Here is a 20887-nt window from a genome sequence, read left to right as displayed (position 1 = left end):
GAGTGAGATTTGCTGGGTTTAGTTCAAGTCCACAAACCCGTCCGGAGGAAAGATCTGCGAAACAAAGCTTCTATTATGCTACTTTCAATTTTCAGTTATATTTGACATATTTGCTGTTCATCACATTTGTTCAGCAGTAAGTTAGGTTTGACCTAGTTGCAGCTAATTCTTGCATCAGTTAGCATTTAATTCAGCGACTGAAGAACTCTTTAATGGCTTGTTTTCCCAGACCAACAATGCAAAATCCATCTGTGGTCATTATGCATCACCATAGCCTCCCCTTCTTAATCCCCTCACACTCCCCTCCCAATCTTAATCAGGCTGACCTCTAGTGCAGTATTGGAAATGCCTGTACACTGCTCCCACTAGCTCCCCGTCTGAGTCAAGTCACTATCTTACCAGGTGAAATCAATACCTGGTTATAAATTAGAACATCCTCTTCAGGTCCAGTAGCTTCTCGTGCAAGGTCAACAGGAGAAAGAGTTTATTGATTGGTTAAGCTCATATCTTATTGGAGTGTGTTGATTGTTATTGCAGACCTCAGGTCAGTGTCACAGACAGACAGGAAGGGTAAGCTATAGCTATGTGAGCTACCTGACTGTCAGGAACTGAATTTATTAATGACCTTTCGACCAATGGCAGGTTCCATACAGAGATGCTGTAGGTCAGTAGGTTCAGCGAATTCCTGCTGGGGATAAATATTTCATGCTGCTGTTTACAAGGCATCATTACCCTTCTGTGTTTCAGATGAAAAGTTGAGGAATATTTTAAAGTATATTTGCTGCTTTTTTCCTGTTCTCCAATGATCCCAACCTGCGTCAGTGTTGCTGAGATTTAAATTGTACAAACCTGAGCCTATCCTCCATGTTTTCTGTCCTTCCACGGAGACTATTTCTGATGAGGTGAACAGCAGATGGATGCACTGGATGCACAGATGCATCTCTCAGGTCTATTCTCAGATGAAGTGGCTGTAGCTCAGGAGATGAAGTGGCTTTTCCCCATTTGGGTGGTTGCTCAATCTCCAACTTAATCGCCTAATCTCCACAGAAAGTGTTGATGTTATGCAACTGTTTGGATGCCTTATTGCTTTTGCACTTGCTCTCTTTTTTGTGCATGCAAAACCTGCATTTGAACTATACTTTACAAACCCTACACTAAAATTGCTGGATCCACCTCTATAATAAAGTCTGATCCATAGAAGTAAGTTTAAACCATCCCATGTTTAAAGTCCTAATTTAACACGCTAACATATATTTACTATGAATATTACAACTCATAAAATCCCCTTCTGATGACTCCATACAATTAACACACTGCTAAATGTATTCAGAGGTTTTCTAATTAGTTTATTAAATTTTCTATAAAATCGGTAACATATTTTGTAGCTTTTCAATACAAAACCAATTTGTTAACTGGAATATCATTCATTAATTTGTGCAGTTTGATTAGGCCTAGAAAGGTTAATCTCTTTCCTTTCTCCATCTCTTTTCCTCTCCACAGAATGTGACATTTTGTAGACCAAGAAAACAAAAGCTAACCATGCATCTAAGGTTGTAAATAAGGGTCATGGGAGGTCATGCTTTACAAGCTCCAACACTTCAGTGTTCAATGTGTTGAACCTTGAGAGCGGTACCGATCTGCATGTTCTAAATTTCTTTTTCATTTTTTAGTTTTGGACAAAACCGTTTCTGCTAAATGAGTGTGATGTCCTTGCTGGGTTACTTTACAAGAACTAATTTCAGACATGTTCGGCTGCAGCTGCAAGGCTGTATGAGCAGTATCAGACCATCCATCAGGACTTTAGACACCAGTTTGCTCTTTCATTCAGAAGAGAAGTCGTTGCCATCTTCAGTTTGACTGAATTAAATCCTGGAGGAAAGAAAAACTTCTTGTCCAGCATTGTCCAAATTTCCAAGCCTTTTCAGAGTCTGTTTTTCTCCTTGGATGGGGATAATCCACTTCTCAGTTCTCATCCAGGATCCTGTCAAGCCCAAATGCAGGTGTGAGGAACAGTTTGCACACTGGAGCTTATCTGCCTTCTGATTTTCCGTTTGTCAGAAAAACCGTTGTCCTAAGCTCACGTCACAAAGAGGTTCAAATAAACCGTTTGCCAGCAGTGGCCATGGAGCAGCAGATTAAAGTACAGCTGAGTGTTAATCTCTTCGAGGGACAGTTACAGGCTCGCTTACAGACAGCTGTCCATGAATAAAACATCTCTCTCACCCCCAGAAAAATTAGGACGTTGCGCAACATGTAAATAAAACCAGACTATATGTCTGCAGATCATGTGGATTAAATGATTAATACCCTGTTAAGTGTGTCAGATGTTGAATTTTACATTGTAGCTTTATGGTTTGGGGCAGCAGAAACAAAGTCGCATGAAGAAATAACTTTCTAGTTGAGTCTGTCAGACAGTGAGACATAAACACAACACATCATATTATTGAAGCAGAACATGTGCTACCCTTCACCACCCCCCAGCATTTTGGCATCCTTGGGTAAAGTGCAGTGTGAAAGCAAATAAATCCAAAGAAAGGTGTGAAACTCGTTGGAATTCTTTGCCTAAGTGAACAAAGTCCGTCAGACTATGCTGGTGCGAATTCACCCTTTGAGTCTTAGAGATTTAAGTATAAAGCGCTCTTTAAATGTTGTTCATTTGCAGTGATTGTTGCACAGATGAGGTCAGATATTACACAAGACTGAGAAAGCATTTCACTTTCAAAACTACTGCAACTGTTTTCTCAGTCTCCAAAAACAAATTGTTCCCTAAAGAAGAGGTGATGAACAAACTGGTAAATTAATTTCGTAACATTTTACAGTGAAACTGACAGAACTGACTTTTTATTGGCAGCACCAAGGCACAATCCCCAGAGAAGCTGAAATAAACAGGGAAGACACTAATGCGTGTGCAGTTTAAATTATGAAATGTGAGAGCTTTTTTATGAGGACACATAATCATAAATTCTATATTACGTACTCCACTTGTTCCTTTTGTGCATCAGCGGCTGGAATGAACCCGCAGAGATCAATGAAATGTGTTATTCCAGCTCAGGTCTGTTCAGACTAAATGAGTTCATCTTTCCTGATCTGTGTGTGTAAAAGCAGGATGCTGTGGCTTTTATAACCATGTCTAGAGATGGCTTCATGTCAAGTTGCTCTCCAAGACCAGACCACAGAAACTTCTAACTCTGGTGTAACAGCAACCTTTCCTTTTACTGCCACTCTTTATTGGATCTATTGAAAAAGCTGGCTCAAGTGCACTGGGTCAGGAAGACTTTCATGGTAATTAATTTTCTCTTCTCTTTGTGTCGTCCATTTCCAGCCCGACCATGATCACCGGAGTGTGATCATGGCTTTATTGAACGAGTCAGACGAGACCCCGTCTCCCTCCCTCCCTCTCTTCTCCCTTGAGAACAATTTCTCTGCCTTTGTCAGCCATGACCCCTCATATTCCCCAGTATCCTTCCCCACCTCCTCCTCCTTGTTGACTTCCTCCAACTGCACCATCTCTCCGTCAGCCTCCTCTCCTCCGTACAACTTCTACGCAGTGCTGTTAGTCCTCTTGATCTTCTGCGTGGTGTTCGGCAACGTGTTGGTGTGCGTGGCGGTGTCTCGAGAGCGAGCTTTGCAGACTACCACCAACTACCTCATCGTCTCTCTGGCTGTGTCTGATCTGCTGTTGGCAACGCTGGTCATGCCTTGGGGCGTCTACCTGGAGGTGTGCGCGCACACTTTTATCTGTATTTGCATTATTATTCTGTTTTGAAGCAGAAAAGGAAGAAAACACACCCTCAGATGCAAAAGGGAACTAAAAGTGGATGTGTTTGCATAAATGTATGCTAATGATGCATTGCAGAGGCAAAAGAAATGCAAGAACTTTAAAGTAAACTGCAACAACAAAGATTTCCTGGCAATTGAGAGCGTTGAACTCTGAAAACTAAAAAAATAAATAAAAATTAATTTATTTTCTAATGAATTTAAATACTACAGTGTATACCAATTAACAATCAAAAATGCTGTGAATAAACCAGATTTAGCTAAATGATCATTTCCATCCATAACTATCTAGTTAAGTCATTTACATTGGAAAAAAATAAACTACCCTCAAACTCCTCCCTTCAGAAAACAAGTTGAAGACAGTTTACCTGACAGTTATCAGCCAGTGAGAGTTATGTTGTTTGAAAAGTACAAAAAGATATTCACTTTCATTTAAAGCTGGAGAAAGCATCAACTTTCCACTGTGGGAAGGATGGGATAAATGATTTAGCATTAGTTGCTATATTGATTGTTTCTGTGAATAATCCCTTATCCTCATAAAACTTGAGGCTTTTAAGAACAGATTGTGCCAAACATGCCATTTTAGATCCCTTGCCTCGGCTGTCAGGACTAAAATCTCTACTTTTGTTGTACTTCGCAAACAGAATGTTCAGATTTTCTCTTTTTCTCTCCTCTTTAGAAAAGCCAGAAACATTTTTATTCATATTGTGTGCCATCTTCCTTTTTACTTTAGCTGGTAAACATGCTGATATTTGCACAGCTTAAATAAATCTCACAGCTGTTCCCTGTACTTTTATATCAGAATTATTCACCTTGTTTCTGCAGAGATATGCTCAGTTTACTATGGGTACGCATTTTTTTTTTTAGCAGAGGTTTGAAAGGGTAAAGCAAAATCCAAAAGACTTTATGTCTTGTTGAATCATTAGTCCACCTAAAATTGTTCAAATCATATTTTATTTTTAAAGCGCCTTTAAAGCACAGTTAAATGATAAATTTTCAATTTGAACATGTTAAGAATGAAATCCAAAATGTCTTCACACAAGAGCACATGGAACCACACGCCTCATTTTTTTCTGTTTCATGCGCAATCCCACACAAACATGTACACTCCCCTTGCCCACCTCTAACCCATTCTGCACAAACATGGACTCCCCTGGCTTCATGGGGATCCATTCACAGCAGAAGCTATCCACCCATGCCACAGAGGCCGCCACCATCGGAACCATCCAGATCAAGGCAGGAAAGGGTCCACATTACAGCCGCAGGACTGCAGCGCAGTAGCCTCCACAGTTACACAGACAAGGGCAGTCACTGCTGCAATAACCCTGCAGGCAAAGCAGGCAAAGCTTTACTGTAAGAAATAAAGTTAAAAAGTAAAAATGAGATCAGATAAACTTAAAAAAAAAGGACAGATGACAAGAATAAAAATACAGATAAAAGAGTTCATGATAAAATAAAATAAAATCATATAAAAGAGTAAAAACAGTGTACTTGAGCAAAACACAACAGTAATAACAGAAAGCCTCATAAAGAGATGGTATTTAAGATAAACAGAGGAGTATATAATTAAGTAAAAATAAAAAAAAAATCTATAAAACTGATGAGAACATAAATAAGATTTAAACAAAATCAAATAAGAATTATAATGAGCTGACTTTTTTTTTTTTAACTCATGTTAAACAAAAAATATATTCAACATTCACTGGCTGTTATGCACTTTTCTAAGATCTTTTTGGGAAAATTTCAGTTTATTTAAATCAATGTATACATGCTGAACATAGAAAAAACTAATATATTAAAAAAAACAAAAAACCGTGATGGCTCATATTTAACACTGACTAAAGATTATCCTGTGAAGCAGTCTTGTTAATGTTGATGCATCTATACAAGAATTAGGTCACATTATTGGTCAAACTGTACAAAAAAATGTAAGTGTGTGGTCCATTTCTTCAGTTTGTGTCTGTTTCGTTAAAGGTTGTAGGGGAATGGCGCTTCAGTCTGATCCACTGTGACATCCTGCTCACCCTGGACGTAATGATGTGCACCGCCAGCATCCTCAACCTGTGCGCCATCAGCATCGACAGGTGGATTGACTCTGTCCCCTTTTTGTTGTGACTTTTGCAGCTTTATCTCTTTTCTTGGTGTGTCTCTTGTTATTATTTGAACTTGAGCCTCGACCTCTAAGTCTTGTTATTCCTACTCTTGCAGTTTATATGTTTTTGCCCAGAATCAGCTTTCAGTGAAGATTTTTCATAACAACTCTTTGTTCACTGCTTTTAAAGACCAGATAACCAGGATGACACTAAATCAATATGTGACTCTTCTCTCCACCTAGGCTTTGATTGTGATTGGTGTAAGCTGGGCTAGACCAGTGTTTTTCAGTGTGGGAGGTGGGTTTTGCTAAGCAGGGTCCGAATATTTTCCCAAGAGAAGCAATGGAATTTTAGTTGTAACATTAATTCACTCAGAAAGCTGATGAGTTGATGTTTATAAAAGCTTTAATAAAGAATATTGTTGAATTTAAGCAACTAGGCTCCTTTCTCGTTGCTCTTTTTGCATAAATGTTTTACTACAGGTGGATTTCGGGGTGATGAAGAGGCTCAAAAACAAAGCAAGCAGTGTGTGTGTTTCAGGGCAGCAGCAACAGTTGCAGAAAGCATGAGTTACAGAGCAAGACAGGAAACGTGCGTCTTAAATAGACCACCTAGATTGGATGGGACTGTTTGATATGTGACATGTAACGTGTGAGGCGGATCACATGGGAAGCAGCAGAGCAGCTTGAGTTGTCTGCCAGTACGTCGCCTCATTTATCAAAAGCAGATTTTGTAGAATAGCTTACATGTGTGCTATTTTGGCAAGAGATACACAAGATGTTTTTTTATTCTTCTTTTGTTTGAGCCAGCAAGCAAATAACCCGCTGTGTCGCAGTGTAGGTCTGTCGTTCTCATTATAGCTCATGTTTTTTACCACAGAGGTCAACTAAATGTAAAACAATAATACAATAATATTGTAAAACAGACTGAGTACCAGAGTGGTACTGTTTTTCCACTTTCTATTCTATTTCTGTATATTTATTTATTTGGTTTCACAATCAGTGAGCTACAAACCAACCAAAGCACAATTCAACCAAAAAAGGAATAGCCTGTTGCTATTAGTTTATAACACCCATTCTTACCGATGTGCAAATTTGCAGTAACTTTAATTGTAAACTACATTATAGGACATAAACAAGAGTCCTGGTCGCCTACGCTGCAGGGCAGCAGGTGCCCTCAGTGTTCTCTGAGGACCGGTTCCAAGCCCAGATAAATGCAGACGGTTATGTCAAGAATGGCATCTGGCATAAAACATGTGCCAAACTACAGCCGTGCATGTAGGGCTTCTTAGGTTTGGTAATTGAAAGCCTGTGACTCTCTGTGGGAACCCCTTCAGTGGGAAAAGCCAAAAGGAAAACAACAAACAACAACATGCTTTAATCATGTGGATTCTGACAAGCTTTTCCAAAGAAACAAGTGCTTTACAATTTCAACTCAAATTCCAAATTTTTAAATGAGCCCCATTTGTACAAAGTGTCCAATATGTAATGTTACATATTGTTTCATGTTACATTCAACTTTTTTTCACGTTATATGAACAATCTTGGTTTTTAAACATAACTTATGAATAATCATAGGCACAATAGGTGCCAGTGTAGGTGTAGTGTTTTGCAGGATGCATAAATGCATCCTTATAAATATATGTAAGAAATTATGGTCTCTTTTGTCTCTTATCTTCTATTACCGTCCCTGACAGCTCATATAGTCTCATCTCTCTTTCTTTTACTCATCCTTTTATCAACACCCCAAAAACAGAATGTTAAGAAGTACTTCTTCCATCAATTCTTACAATTAACAATATTATTTCTAAGTGTTGGTTAGTTTAGTGAAATCTTTGTGGAATGCACTGCTTTGGATGTGAATTAGCTTTTCTAAGCTCAGGTTTCCGTTTCTATGTTCAGACATTGTTCCTTGTTTTGCTGAAATCAGCAGTGCTCCATCACAAAGCTTATCTGAGCTATTTTACTGGTGTTTAATTCAATCTGGTGATGACAGATGATGCTCAGCTCATCAAGATAGCTAAAATTTCACTTTACTGTCTGTGAAAAGTGACAGCCAATGTGTCGACACACCGGCCTGTTGTATGGACACAGATGTTGTCTGCCAACTCTGTAGCAAGTGTCCATGTGGCACAATTTAAGTAGAACACACACAGCAGCTTAGACCTCCCTCTAGTTTGCATTTTGATGGAAACTGTATTGATCTTGTGGGTTATTAAAGAAATAACTTATTTAAAGTTCTGTGTGACACCTACAGGTAGATATGATGATCAGTTTGGAGCATATGTGTCAGTAAAAAGGGTCTGATGACACCCATCGCTCAGTTTCAGAGGGTGTGATGCCTAAACTGATGAGTCATTTACATATTGATGCAGAACTTGACAAATAGCTGTCAGGAAGACCAGTTCAGTCTGAAACAGGTATGTTGCAGCAAGGGAACTGGACTGAAGTGGTTTCTGGTATCACATCATGATCATGATCCCTGAGGCATTTTAAAATGCAGCAAATTAATTAAGTAATCAAGTAATATAATTGCAAATCATAACTCCTTTTCTCCAAATCTACTGGGCTCCAAATATGAGAATTAATTTAAAAAAAAAGAGCAAAGAGTTTCCATCATCCAGTTGTAGAACAGGGGCCTCGTAAGCCTTGGTAATTAGTTTTATCCCGCAGGGAAGACAGGGTCGTTATGCCCTTGATGTCTGTTGCAGTCATTAGTGTTCATTTCATCATGTTGGGAACAAGGAGACCATGTTTGATCATTTTTGTCTCCACCTTGATGACCTCATCATGGGTCCAGAGGGGGGTGACCAGACACCCAGCGGGCAGGTCGTGTGCAGCTGTGTCCTAAATCCTCTCACAAAGTGACACATTGAGGCTATTCTCATTTAGACTTATTTTATTTTGTGCAGGAACTAAGGCGAGAGCATTACTGATTTGCGGAGGTCATAGATCCAGTCACATTATGAGGGATACAAATCACAGGGGAAGGCAGCGTAAAAAGAAAAACGGCCTGGAAGTTTACAGAGGACAACGTTGCCAGATGATTTTAGGGTTCTTTCAGCTTGTTACTCCCTCGAAGTTTAATCAAGCTCGAAATCGTTCTTGGATTTTCACAGACATTTATTGATGGACAGTGTCTTCAGCTTGCCTTGAAAGATCCTTAATTGTCCCAAATATGCCATCAGAACTAAGAAAAGAAATACCAAACTCAGATGAACTTAAAGCAAAACAGAGGAGTTACATCAATAAAATAGGAATTCACGAGACATAGCAAAAGGTAAACTTTTCAGAAATACATCAAATTAAAAGCTTGATTGGCATTACAGTTAGACTAAATTTACATAATAACCCAATTAACAATAAAAACAAGTAGAAATTGTACCTCATTGGCCGCATCAACTCCAAGGGAATAAAAACATCCACGGCTTCCCATAAGAGCAAAGAACTCTCCATTCTCTTGGCACATACATACAACCTGTCTCTTGCACACACCGCATGCACAGCGCCTCATGTGGCTCCCTGAGTGCATCAATCAACTACATCCCGGAGCAACAATGTGGGCCAGCGGAACAAAAAGAAAATGGTCCCCCTTTTTTCCATACACTTCCATCTAAATAAACAACATGGTTTTACATTAACTTACTGAATGAAAAAATAAATAAATAATTATTGAACATTTTATTAACTACTACTTGGATGTGAATATATATCGAATGTGAAAACTAAATTATGACAGGTGCTTCTGACAGCAGCTACACAGCTATAAAGAAGAATTTTTTAACAACATCCAACCGAGTGAAGGATGGGAAAACAGCTAGTTAATGTCCAAATTTACCAGAAGATTTCACAAGGGTTCATTAAAAGGTGCAAAACCACCTAAAAGCCTCAAGAAAAGAAAGGCCATGCAGGTCAGACAAAAAGTTTTTAAAATGTCTTGAAAACACTGATGATCCAAACCATACAGCTGTAATTTACAGCGGTTTCATTTCTATTCTTAGTTAAACTCTTGCTTTATGTTGTAGAGCCTATAATCTTATGTATTTAGTATATTTTGCACCCCTGTAACACCTGATTTCTGTTGCCTTATTACCACTTGCTCCTCATATGTAATTAACTCCATCGCTTTAAATACTCCTCAGTTCCTTTGGTCCATTTTCAGACTCCCACTTCTCATGTCTCAGCTGTCCCTGTGTGGTTTTTACTGTTTCATTGTTAGTTATTTTATAGTTATACTGAGATTTTAAGGTTTAGTTCTGGTTCTTACTTGACCTGCCTGTTTATCATTCTTACTTTCATCAAATCTTCCTATATCTACTTCATCATGACAGACGTGATGAAAGACTGAATGCTAAATGAATTCTGTCTCCTCAGATTAAGCTGAAGTGACAGCAGCTCCCAGAGTAAAGATGGACGATGACCTCAAATAACCAATGTGTTTAATGAGTGAATGACTCTATCTTATCTTTATCCTACTAATTAGCAAGTGAAAGAATGTAAATATTCTCCAAATGAGTTTAATGGATCTCAAATATGTTCAAAAAGAAAACTGTAAAGCAAAACAAAGTTCTATGTTCATCATCATGCACAGTTCCTGCTTTGGACTCGTTCACAGCTGACCTGCATGGATACTGACATGCTTTAGGCTTAGCGTCCCTTTTATTGTATACTGCATGTTTTGACAACTGTAACAATAAAGATGTCGCGGTTGAATCTATTGAAGGCTGACTCTCTCTCTGCTACTCCTGGGTATTTTTGTCCAGGAGTCTCTGCCTTCTGTCAGGATGTCAGCAGCTCACAGGAGGCTGCTCACACCTGTACAGCAGGCAACTCCAACTGATTTTGACAGTTGTGTGTTTTGTGTCCTTGTGGCTATAACACAACAGCTGACAGCTTTTGTCTGTTTGACGGGGAAATTGGGGGGGGGGGGGGGGGGGGGGGGGGGTGTTTCCAGTTTGCATCAGAATATGTGAGAACTAACTGGAATGAATAACTCTTAAAAAAAAAAAAAAAAAAAAAACAGCACACATTTAAATGTATTTACTCTGTTTTCGTATATGTTCAAATATGTGTCCAAAAAGTAAGAGACATGCTGTTGGGACATCTGTGTTTTATATATCTGTGTACATATATCCTTGCAGATACACAGCAGTAGCCATGCCTTTGCTCTACAACACCAGATACAGCTCCAGGAGGAGGGTGGCGGTGATGATCGCTGTGGTGTGGTTCCTTTCTTTTGCCATCTCCTGCCCTCTGTTGTTTGGACTCAACAATACTGGTAAATAGGATGTTTGATACTTTCTCTTATCATACAGCACACGTGTTGACCAGATATGCAGTAACACACTGACATTTAGTCAGGCATTTGTAGCAAAAGAGTGAAGCTCAAAATTAGAAAGTTGTGATCGATGTTTGAGGGTTGAGCAACATCTGCTTACAAAGCAAAAACACCGCTGTTTTTTTCAAGGGAATGTACTGTATTTGTGTCATGCTCTAATGAGGTATGACCGACTGCAAAGCTTTGTTCAGTTGACCAACCTGCAAAAGAATATGATAAAAATACACCATCAAAATTTAGTGCTCTCAAGACAGACAGTTTATCATAGTTATTTTGTTTCTAAACTGCATCAGCTGCCATTGCAAGCTTTTCAGATGAGTCCATCCATTTTCTTTACCACTTGGTCCAACTATGGTTCACAGGAAGCTGGAGTTTGTACCAGCAATCATTGGGTAAGAGGCAGGGTGCACCATGGACAGGTTGCCAGTCTATCACTGGCAACCTGTCAAATCTCTTTTGAAAACTCATCTCAGAGCTCAACTCAGAGCAGGACAACTAGGTCTTTTCTGTCTTATTTTGTCTTTTTAACTATTATGTTGTCTTTATTTTAGTGCTTTTAATGTTTACTTATTTTATTTTACCTGTACAGCACTTTGGTTAGTTTGAGTTATGTGAAAGTGCTCTACAAATAAAGTTTGATTGATTGATTGATTGATTGATTGATTGATTGATTGATTGATTGATTGATCACATCTGCACATGAGTCCATGTCCCTAAATTATAAAGAAACAATCAAGTGCATGTTTTGCAATAATCATTGCAAAATTCATGGAAATGCACAACTGAGATTGGTGCTTTTTAACTGCCTTAGCATAATTTCCAGCAAAAACACACTCAATAATAATTATAAGCAGTTTTGCTGCCACATGACAGTGAATATGTAGACATCATGTCTAACAAAATCATTTTGCAATTGACAAAAGATGTGACATCAAGCTCCAAAAAATAAGATTTCAAGAAGGAAAAAAAACTTTCAATAGCTTTGAATATTATTGTCATGCATACTGGAAAGCTGAATTTATGCGTTATATGTCTAAAACTGGTTTAGTTAGAAATAGAAGTGTACTGAGAAATTATTCATAAAACCATAGGAGAGAAATATATCTACAAAGCTTGTTTGTGTCATTTATCAAGCTGCAGCAGCAAAACAGATTCTTCAGAGGAGCGCCAGTAGAAATAGTTTACTACTCGTTCTTCCGCCAAGGGCATTCTGCTCTGCTCAAGGCTTCAGCCCACACTCCTCGCATGGACAGTGCATGAATGAAAACAGTTAGAAATACTCTTAACTAAACTCTCCCCTCAGCTGCAGCTAGAGTAAGACTTTTGCCTAAACAAACCTTTACCTGGACTAACGCTGGGTTCTGCAGAGTCCTCATAGAAACACTTTGTATGCACAAGATGACAAATGTATAGAAAAATAATGATCAAAATGTAAATTTACTAAACGGAATTACCTTTCACACTGGGAAATATATTCGTTAGATGGTTGCACTTCTAAGTGACAGTTGATTTTGTGTTCATTTAGCTGCACTTGTATTGAAAACACAAGTCCATTATAACCATGACAGCTGCAGACAACACTGAACAGTACCATTTAGTTAGACCATAATAAAATAAACGTACATCTACTTCTGTCCATTCTAAGCATTTCACTGTCAAATTCATATCCTCAGCCTATAATCCCCATTGTAATCATAATTTATACCCAATTACCCACTAGCTTTGTTTCACCTTCATTAGAGGCTGCAGAACAACAACTACTACAGAAGTTACCATGAGAAAAAGCATCTTAGCTACAACAGGAACAGATTGATCATACATGGAATACACACTCCAAAACATACTGTGGGTTTCTGTTCAGATTGAAAATGAAAGATTAAGACCCTTGAGTTTGTTAAAATTTCAGCTTTATAACCGTTTTTCTAGGAGAGCAGTCGCTCAGCTCCCCTCCCTCTGGAATGCCCTCCCACCAGACATCTCCAACACTGACTGCTCACATCTGTTCAAATCCATCCTAAAAACACACCTGTTCAAGAAAGCATACTCCCTGTAATCACCCTGTCTCACAGTTCTGTCTTGTTTTTATTGTTTCTTATTGTTCTAATGCTGATTTTTATTCTACAATGTCCTTGAGTGACTTGAAAGGTGCTTTCAAATAAAATGCATTATATAAAATATAATAATAATAATAATAATAATAATAATAATAATAATATAAAATATTATTATTATTATTTCTTTTCTTTATTTTTTTAAGTCTAACTTTGAAAATGAAAGATACCTCCCAAAGGTAGAACCTAATACAAACATTCTTATGCACTTTCTTCAGCTCCTTCATGAAACTCATTCAGCTAATTAAAACGACTTCATACTTTAGTATCTATTTTGAAAAACAAAAACATAATTTTATTGGTTTGAAGGAGTAACAGATGATGCACCGTGGAGCAGATTGGACACACTTAATCCTTGATTAGGTTGTTGCCTCACAGAGCAGCTCACCTCGGCTGGAAAGAAGGCAGCTTCGGGGATAGACTTAAGCTCTGAGAGTGCTCATGCTAAACTCAAATAAAACAGCTTGAGAGCAAATGGGAAACAGACAGTAAAGTGTCAACTTGCATCAGGCAGTTGTATGTGTGATGCCAAACACAGCAGGAAACTGAATGATGCAAGTCAGACTGAAAATGATCTCCCCCTCCTCAGTTATTCCCAAACATTATAGCACACACTTCTGAAAGCTTTTGTTTTGTTCTTGCTGCAGTATTTGTGCTCAGATGGCACGTTGCATTGCAGCTGCATTACATTTACTTGTATGTAATGAAGGTCACACAGAAAAATGTTAATCAACTTCAACACAAGGTTAAAGCTGCTTTTTTCTAAATCAAGAATCAATGAATAAATAATGAGAATGAAGGTAACAAAGAATCAAATGCATACTAAGCAAGAATTTCAGTCACTTAAACTTGGTCTGTTTTTGCTGACTCAAGTAATGAAGTGGAACAGGTTGCCATTAGCAGAAAGCACAAGAAAGATGGGAAATGGTCTAAAAACAGTTGTTTTTATAGTCTTCGTATCCATGTGTTCTGTCTTTACCTGATGCCTATGGGGCCTCTGCATGAAAGCTGAGATCCTCAGAGTTCTTTTTTCAGTAGAAATACACCAAAACCTTCTTTTAATGGTGGAATAACAAGTTCTAGGTAGAACTGCATTGTATTATTTTCCACATTCAATTCAATTCAGTCACATTCAGTCAATTTCAAGCTTTATTAACTGAAGTCTGGAAATGCTGCTATTATTATGTATAATGTGTTTTCCATCTGCTTCATAGCCGTATATAATACTTTTATTGTGTGCAGAGTTTTATATCGGTTGACTGCAGTCAGCTGCCTTGTTGGCAGTTTCCTTCAACAAAAGTGTCAGTAGTCAGAAAAGGACTTCCTGGTTAAGTTAAAGTTAAATGAATAAATAAAACAAGGTAAAGAGTGGCTTTTTAAACCTAAGTATTTTATAGTGAGTTTATTCTCTGACAATGAATTAAAAGAAAAATCTGTGTTTTGAGGAGCAAAGATATAATGTAGATGTTATATATGATATAGTTCATAATAATGCTGAATAAAGTCATTATCGCCAATTTCTGACTTTAGAGACAAAAGTCTTCTTTACTCATGCCAGAAGTCAGAATTTATTAGATTAGTCCTTCACTTGTTAAAGTCTGTCTTTAGCATATAAACTGTCTCTTTACAATGCTAATTCTTACAAATGCAAAAATAATTTTTTGTATAATCCTTCTGTTATTCTTTGCATCAGCTAGCCGTGAAGGAACCACCTGCAGCTTCGCAGACCCGGCCTTCGTCGTGTACTCGTCTGTGGCCTCCTTTTACGTTCCATTCATCGTTACGTTGCTGGTGTACGCCCAGATCTGCGTGGTTCTGCGAAAGCGTGGCAGACGAACCGCCCCACCTCGTAAACATGGTTTGTTCACACAAAATGGGACTGAAGCAGGAGAAGGTCGACACCGAAAGGTAAAGTTCTCAGCATGATGAGGCCATTTTCTTATAATAATAATGTGTGAAAGCCATTAAGTTTTTTCAATCTTGCAGCTTTTTTAAAGTTGCATTTAATCTCTTAAAGCATCTCTCTTTGCTTAGTATTTACTGGACTGGGCAGAAATATGTGCTTAATGTGCAAATGTAAAAATAAGAAAAAAAATTTTACAGTTGTGACAAATTATTTTTAAAAAGTGCCAATATTTTGGTCACTGGTTCGAGCCTCGGTTGGGGGGAGATTCGAACGGTGGCCTTTCTGTGTGGAGTTTGCATGTTCTCCCATGTATGCATGGATTCTTTCTGGACACTCCAGCTTCCTCCCACCGTCCAAATACATGCAGATTAGTTTAATTGGCTACTCTAAATTCTCCCTAGAAGTGAGTGTGAGCATGTATAGTTGTTCATCATTCTGTGTTGGCCCTGCGATGGGATGCCAAGGGTGTGCAGTGTGGGAGAGGCTCCAGCTTCCCCATTATTCGTAATTGAACTAAACGGTTAAGAAAATGAACGTAAAGAAAAAATAGAGATATATTCCTGGACCATGTTATTTTTTTAGAATAAAAGTTATTTGAATTACTGTTAATCAGCTTTAAAATGTCTGCTCAAAAATTATGTTTTGGATTTAAAGAAATATTCAACTTCCGTCCTAAAAACTCAATGCAGAAAAAACAGGCAGTTGATTAGTCAAGGTGAAAAAATATTTCTGGTGGTGAATTTCCCAACAAAGAAATATCTTTCTTAGTAGAAATAAAGGCTATTATAAGTATTACTTGCCTTGTGATTATTTTATATTGACAAGGCAAGTATATAATGAAAAGGTTTTTTTTTTTATTAAATAATAATATATATTATATATTATTATATAATAAAAAGAAATTGCAAGTCCACATGGTTAAATTATTAAAATTACAGTTGCTTTCATTAAAAAGTTTCAGTTAATGTGTTCTGACATTTTCACATCAGAAGTTTCATCCCACGGGGGATCATCTGTGTGTTTGACTGTGTCCAAAGGATCCACAGGTCCTTTTCATTGTGAGCTGCTTCCTTCCCTTTCAGAACAAATGCACGCAACCAGAAGATGTAAAGCTGTGCACCCTGATCCTGAGACCTGCCACCGCAGGTCCTCAACGCAAAAAAGTGGTGAGCTGCATGACTGACGAGAGTGTGCATTTTGAATAACCTTCTTCTTCACTGTCACTTCTATTTCTCACCCAGTCTATTGGCTCTGCTGTTTTTCTCTGTTTGCATCTTCTTACCCTCCTTCCCAAATTCATAAACACCCCGCTGCTCCTCTTTCATCTTCGTGTCTTCTCAGCATCCAAACATCACTTCATCCCCCAAAACTTGCCTCTCTCACCATCCTCCTTCCTCCCTTTCTGTGTGTCAGACCCTGGTGAAGGAAGCTGTGGTTCACCCCCTTGAAGTGGAGCCAGGTCAGTTCCTGCCACAGACCGAACAGAGCCTTGCCCCTCCCCCTGCTCCCCAGACCTCGTCCCACTCAGGACGGGCCCGAATCTCCCTGTCCATCTCAGTCAGTCCTGCTCCTGTTCTTCCCTCAACCGTGACGCGATCAGCTCTGACACCCCGTCCTCCCACACTGGAGGATGGCATGAGGGGTCGTGAGGGATGGCGGGAGCGCAGCGGAGGAAGAGAGAAATGGGGCACCACCAAGGAGCGAGTGAGAGGGCGGCTGTCGCAGCAGAAGGAGCGGAAAGCAACGCAGATGCTTGCCATTGTGCTCGGTGAGAGAGAGAGAGAGAGGAAGTGCAGACTAATTGATGAGGTGTTCACATTTGGGCCATGTACACATACACAGCACGCAGGCCGTCTCATTGTTTGTAGGCGTGTGCACAAAACTGCATCTTTGCATGGTACAAATAAGCCAGAATACACAAATACTTCTGCATATTAAAGTAACATCGAAGCAACAGTTGCAACTGGAAGAGATGATTGCCACTGTCATCCTGACTTTGCAACCGATGCAAAGCTCGAGCCACGACATGATTAGCTTAGCAGAGTGTAGAAACCGAGGAAGACTCTCAGCCTGGTTCAACACTACTGAATTATGTAAGAGAAGAGTTCGAAGATTCATGTTCATTTTCTCATCTAAAGTTTCAGTATAAAAGTGCATAAAGATATATGATGTGTATAAGCTGCAAAGTGTCCATATTTATCTAGCTTACGAGAAAAGTCCAATTCTGAAACAGATTGTAGATAAAATAATTTTACTGCTTAAGATTTGGTCCGAAGCGAAGCATCAGTTTGACTTAATAAAAGTAAAAATCTGGGTAAGAATAGGTTTTACATTCTTATCCGTTGTCTGCTTTCAGCTTTAAGGCTTAATCAGGATTCTGAATGCCTGTTTTGTTGCTGCACATTGAACTTATACCATTAAGAGACAGGTTGTTGAATCCTGAAATTAATTTTTGGAGATGTTATGGCCTCCATCATGTTTGATGCCTAACTTGATTGCATTTTGGCTTTCACCAGCCCCAACCTTTTTCTTTCTTTTTTTTTTCTTGTAATTTATGCGACAACTGCATCTCAGAGGGATGAAGTTCTGTCTGATGCTTCAGCAGTTTCATGATGGTGTGCAAATTACAAATGCATAGCTGGCAAGAATATTCATTACTTACATCTTTGCAAGACTTGTAACAAATACACACACACACACACGCACACAAATAAACTCACAGACCAGTTGCATCCTCTTAATAAAGCGCTGAAACCTCCCTTCACATCTTGAGGAAATAAATTTAACAAGGTGTTTGGAACATTCCTCAGATACTGAACACGATACCGTCTCACACACTCACTGCAGATTTAGGAGCATAACTACCATGTGCTGTCACAGTCTGCCAAGGGTACATTATTCATTGAGTCCTGGTTGCTGTGGAGGTTGTGTAAATGCTGTAAACTTACTCCTATCTTACAGAAGCCAGAGTCCATTTAATGTGCTGAAAGTATTTTTTGATGAATAGATAAGCTAATATATCACCAGCATCACTTAGGTTTGCTATGATGTTTTCTCTACATATGTTTGTCATTGCAAACTTTTAAGGACTGAGATCCTCATCAGACAGTTGCTCTCCCAAAAATAAGCTGCTTCTGAACTGCCAGACAGCCACCGAAGGAAGCACTGTAGACAGAAAGCAACAAAAGTTGCAGCAGCAGTGTAAATTCTAAAAGTGCACAAAATCCAGAACTTTTTCATGGGAAGAAATAGCAAGGCTGTGTTAGACTTCGCAGTCAGCATCTCCCTGCATGTGTCATCATCCAAGTCAAAAATACTTTTTTTGTTGTTGTTGTTGCAGCCGATCTGCTCATGCATGTTTGTGCATGAGAGTCCTGCCTTTCAGTTCAGAACAGGAGCACTTCAAGATTTTTCCTCCAGTGAAACCACTAAGCTAAAAAGCTTTCCACAATACAAAGTATAAAACCAGACAACTTTGCTGAAATAGTTGCAAGAAGGGCTCCATGTAGACCCATTCAAGTACATCCCTCAAATGCAATTCTAATTTTGTAATCAAGCACAATATTTTATTTAAATGGATGAGTGCCTCAAAGTGTGCGAAGAAAATGCTCTCCATTTCTTTTACACCTGCAATCACTGAATTTTGGGTACATGACAGAATTTTTAACAATTTCTCACCCATCTGCAAAATGCAGTAAAAGCCTGAACATCAGAGCAGAGAATGTTTATTTCCCACCTGTTCTGCATTGTTGACGCTATGCTAGCAGTCGCCTTACTAATCTTTAGCTTACAGTGGCTGCTTATGGTGCTCTTCAGCCGCTTTCCCTCTTCAAAGCTCCACACGTTCTGCATTCAAAGATAATCTGCTGTGTACCCTCCTCTTGTGAAGTCATTATTCTGGTCGCTGTTAACTTGTTGTTCAAACCAATCTGGTTCACCTCTGAACTCCGTCATCATGAAGACTTTTTCACTCAAAGAACAGCCGCTCACTGGATGTGTGTGTGTGTTTTTTTTCTCTCTTGTTCCAAAGGTGTGTTCATTATCTGTTGGCTACCTTTCTTCCTGACCCATGTGCTGAAGGCGCACTGCAGGAGCTGTTGCATCTCTCCCACCCTCTACAGCGCCGTCACCTGGCTGGGATACCTCAACAGTGCTGTCAACCCTGTCATCTACACCACTTTCAACATCGAATTTCGCAAAGCCTTTATCAAGATCCTGCACTGCTAAAGCCAGAGACACGAAAGGCATCAGCTGTCAAAAGGAATAAATAAATAGAAGCTTGACACTGTGGGAGGTTTGAGTTGAGAAAGTGTATAGAAGAATGTAAAGAACTGTGGCAGTTTGATATACTGGGTAAAGGACTGAGACAGTAATCTGGGAAAGGGATATGTCAAAGCAGTTCTGGCTTTTTGGGACATTTAAGATGAGAGAAATGGAACCAGCAGCTCAAACAAGACGAAACAAAAAACATGGAAGCATGGTATACAGATTGAATGACAGCAGGTACAAAGGATACGAGACGTTGACAAAAAAGAGACTGTGTGACAAGTAGATGGTAGCTACAAGAATCACAAGCAAGCTGGAGATGTTGGAAATATTTATAGAGAAGACACATACAAACCCAAACCGGTATACATATATATATATATATATATATATATATATATATATATATATATATATATATATTTTTATATATATATATATATATATATATATATATATATATATATATATATATATATATATATATATATATATATATATATATGCTGGAAAAGTGTGGCCGAGCACTCAAAGACTCCACATGCAAGATTCACTGAGACGTGACTGTTTTTCCTGTTTTCTGAGTTGCGTGCGCATCAAACTCTTACCTTCCTTGTAATCCTGACAAACCATCTTGTCTGTCATTCTGTCTGTCTGTCTGTCTGTATGACTGCCCATTGTTCTATTGGGACAGGCATAATTCCAGCAAACAAAGAGAAAACCTTGACATGAAGGTGTAGCGCCAAACTTTTTTAGTCTTGGCACCGAAGCTTCTCAGTTCTTTTTCTCATGCTTCATTGCTTCTTAACTGGCTGCTGCTCAGAGGTGGAGCTGGAATTATGGATTTGGTTACTACACATGCACATAATCAGTACACTGTCAAGGGAATTTCATCCAGTGTAATATGTACAATTTTGTTAAAACTGTGCATTGATGTAAAATTAAATGTTGTAAATAATTTGGTTGGAGTGAAACATGTATTGTACGGAGAATTAAAAATAAACTGTTGTAATGCTTATTTTATTTCAGAATCATGAAAAAATCATTTATTTTCATCTAAGATACAGAATATTTATCAGAACAATATATTACAGTGTGAAATGAACACATTCGCAAAGGACATGTAAAGCATTTTCCAAGCATAAGCAAGCTCAGGTGTTTTTATCTATGACAGTAAAACATTGTACACCTTGTTAGAGGTATTAAAAGTAAAAGAGCTACAGCTCACTTTAAACTGCACAGAAGTTAAATATATTTCATAGTCAGACAATTCTAAATGCACAGTAAAGATTGTGGTTAAACCATATTATATATAAAATCTTTTGCCATAGCATATCAGTACAGTAAAAGAAATTCACCATGGTTATCTGAGTATTTCATCATTAAAAATAGTAGAG

At 38.5% G+C, this 20887-nt stretch overlaps 1 protein-coding gene across 1 annotated transcript; it reads left to right on the top strand.

Moving 5' to 3' along the window:
* Nucleotides 1-3349: 3349 nt before the first annotated feature.
* Nucleotides 3350-19451, top strand: drd2l (dopamine receptor D2 like; the record flags this gene model as incomplete). Its single annotated transcript, XM_079240123.1, has 7 exons — nt 3350-3718; nt 5752-5861; nt 11011-11147; nt 15012-15226; nt 16307-16390; nt 16638-16992; nt 19255-19451. The coding sequence occupies 7 exons, from the start codon at nt 3350-3352 to the stop codon at nt 19449-19451; spliced, it is 1467 nt and encodes a 488-aa protein (XP_079096249.1).
* Nucleotides 19452-20887: the final 1436 nt, after the last annotated feature.

This window comes from Telmatherina bonti (assembly GCF_933228915.1).
Source record: "Telmatherina bonti genome assembly, chromosome: 5".
Taxonomy (NCBI): Eukaryota; Metazoa; Chordata; class Actinopteri; order Atheriniformes; family Telmatherinidae; genus Telmatherina; species Telmatherina bonti.
The sequence above is the reverse complement of the archived record's forward strand: the minus strand, read 5'-3'. Positions and strand labels throughout refer to the sequence as shown.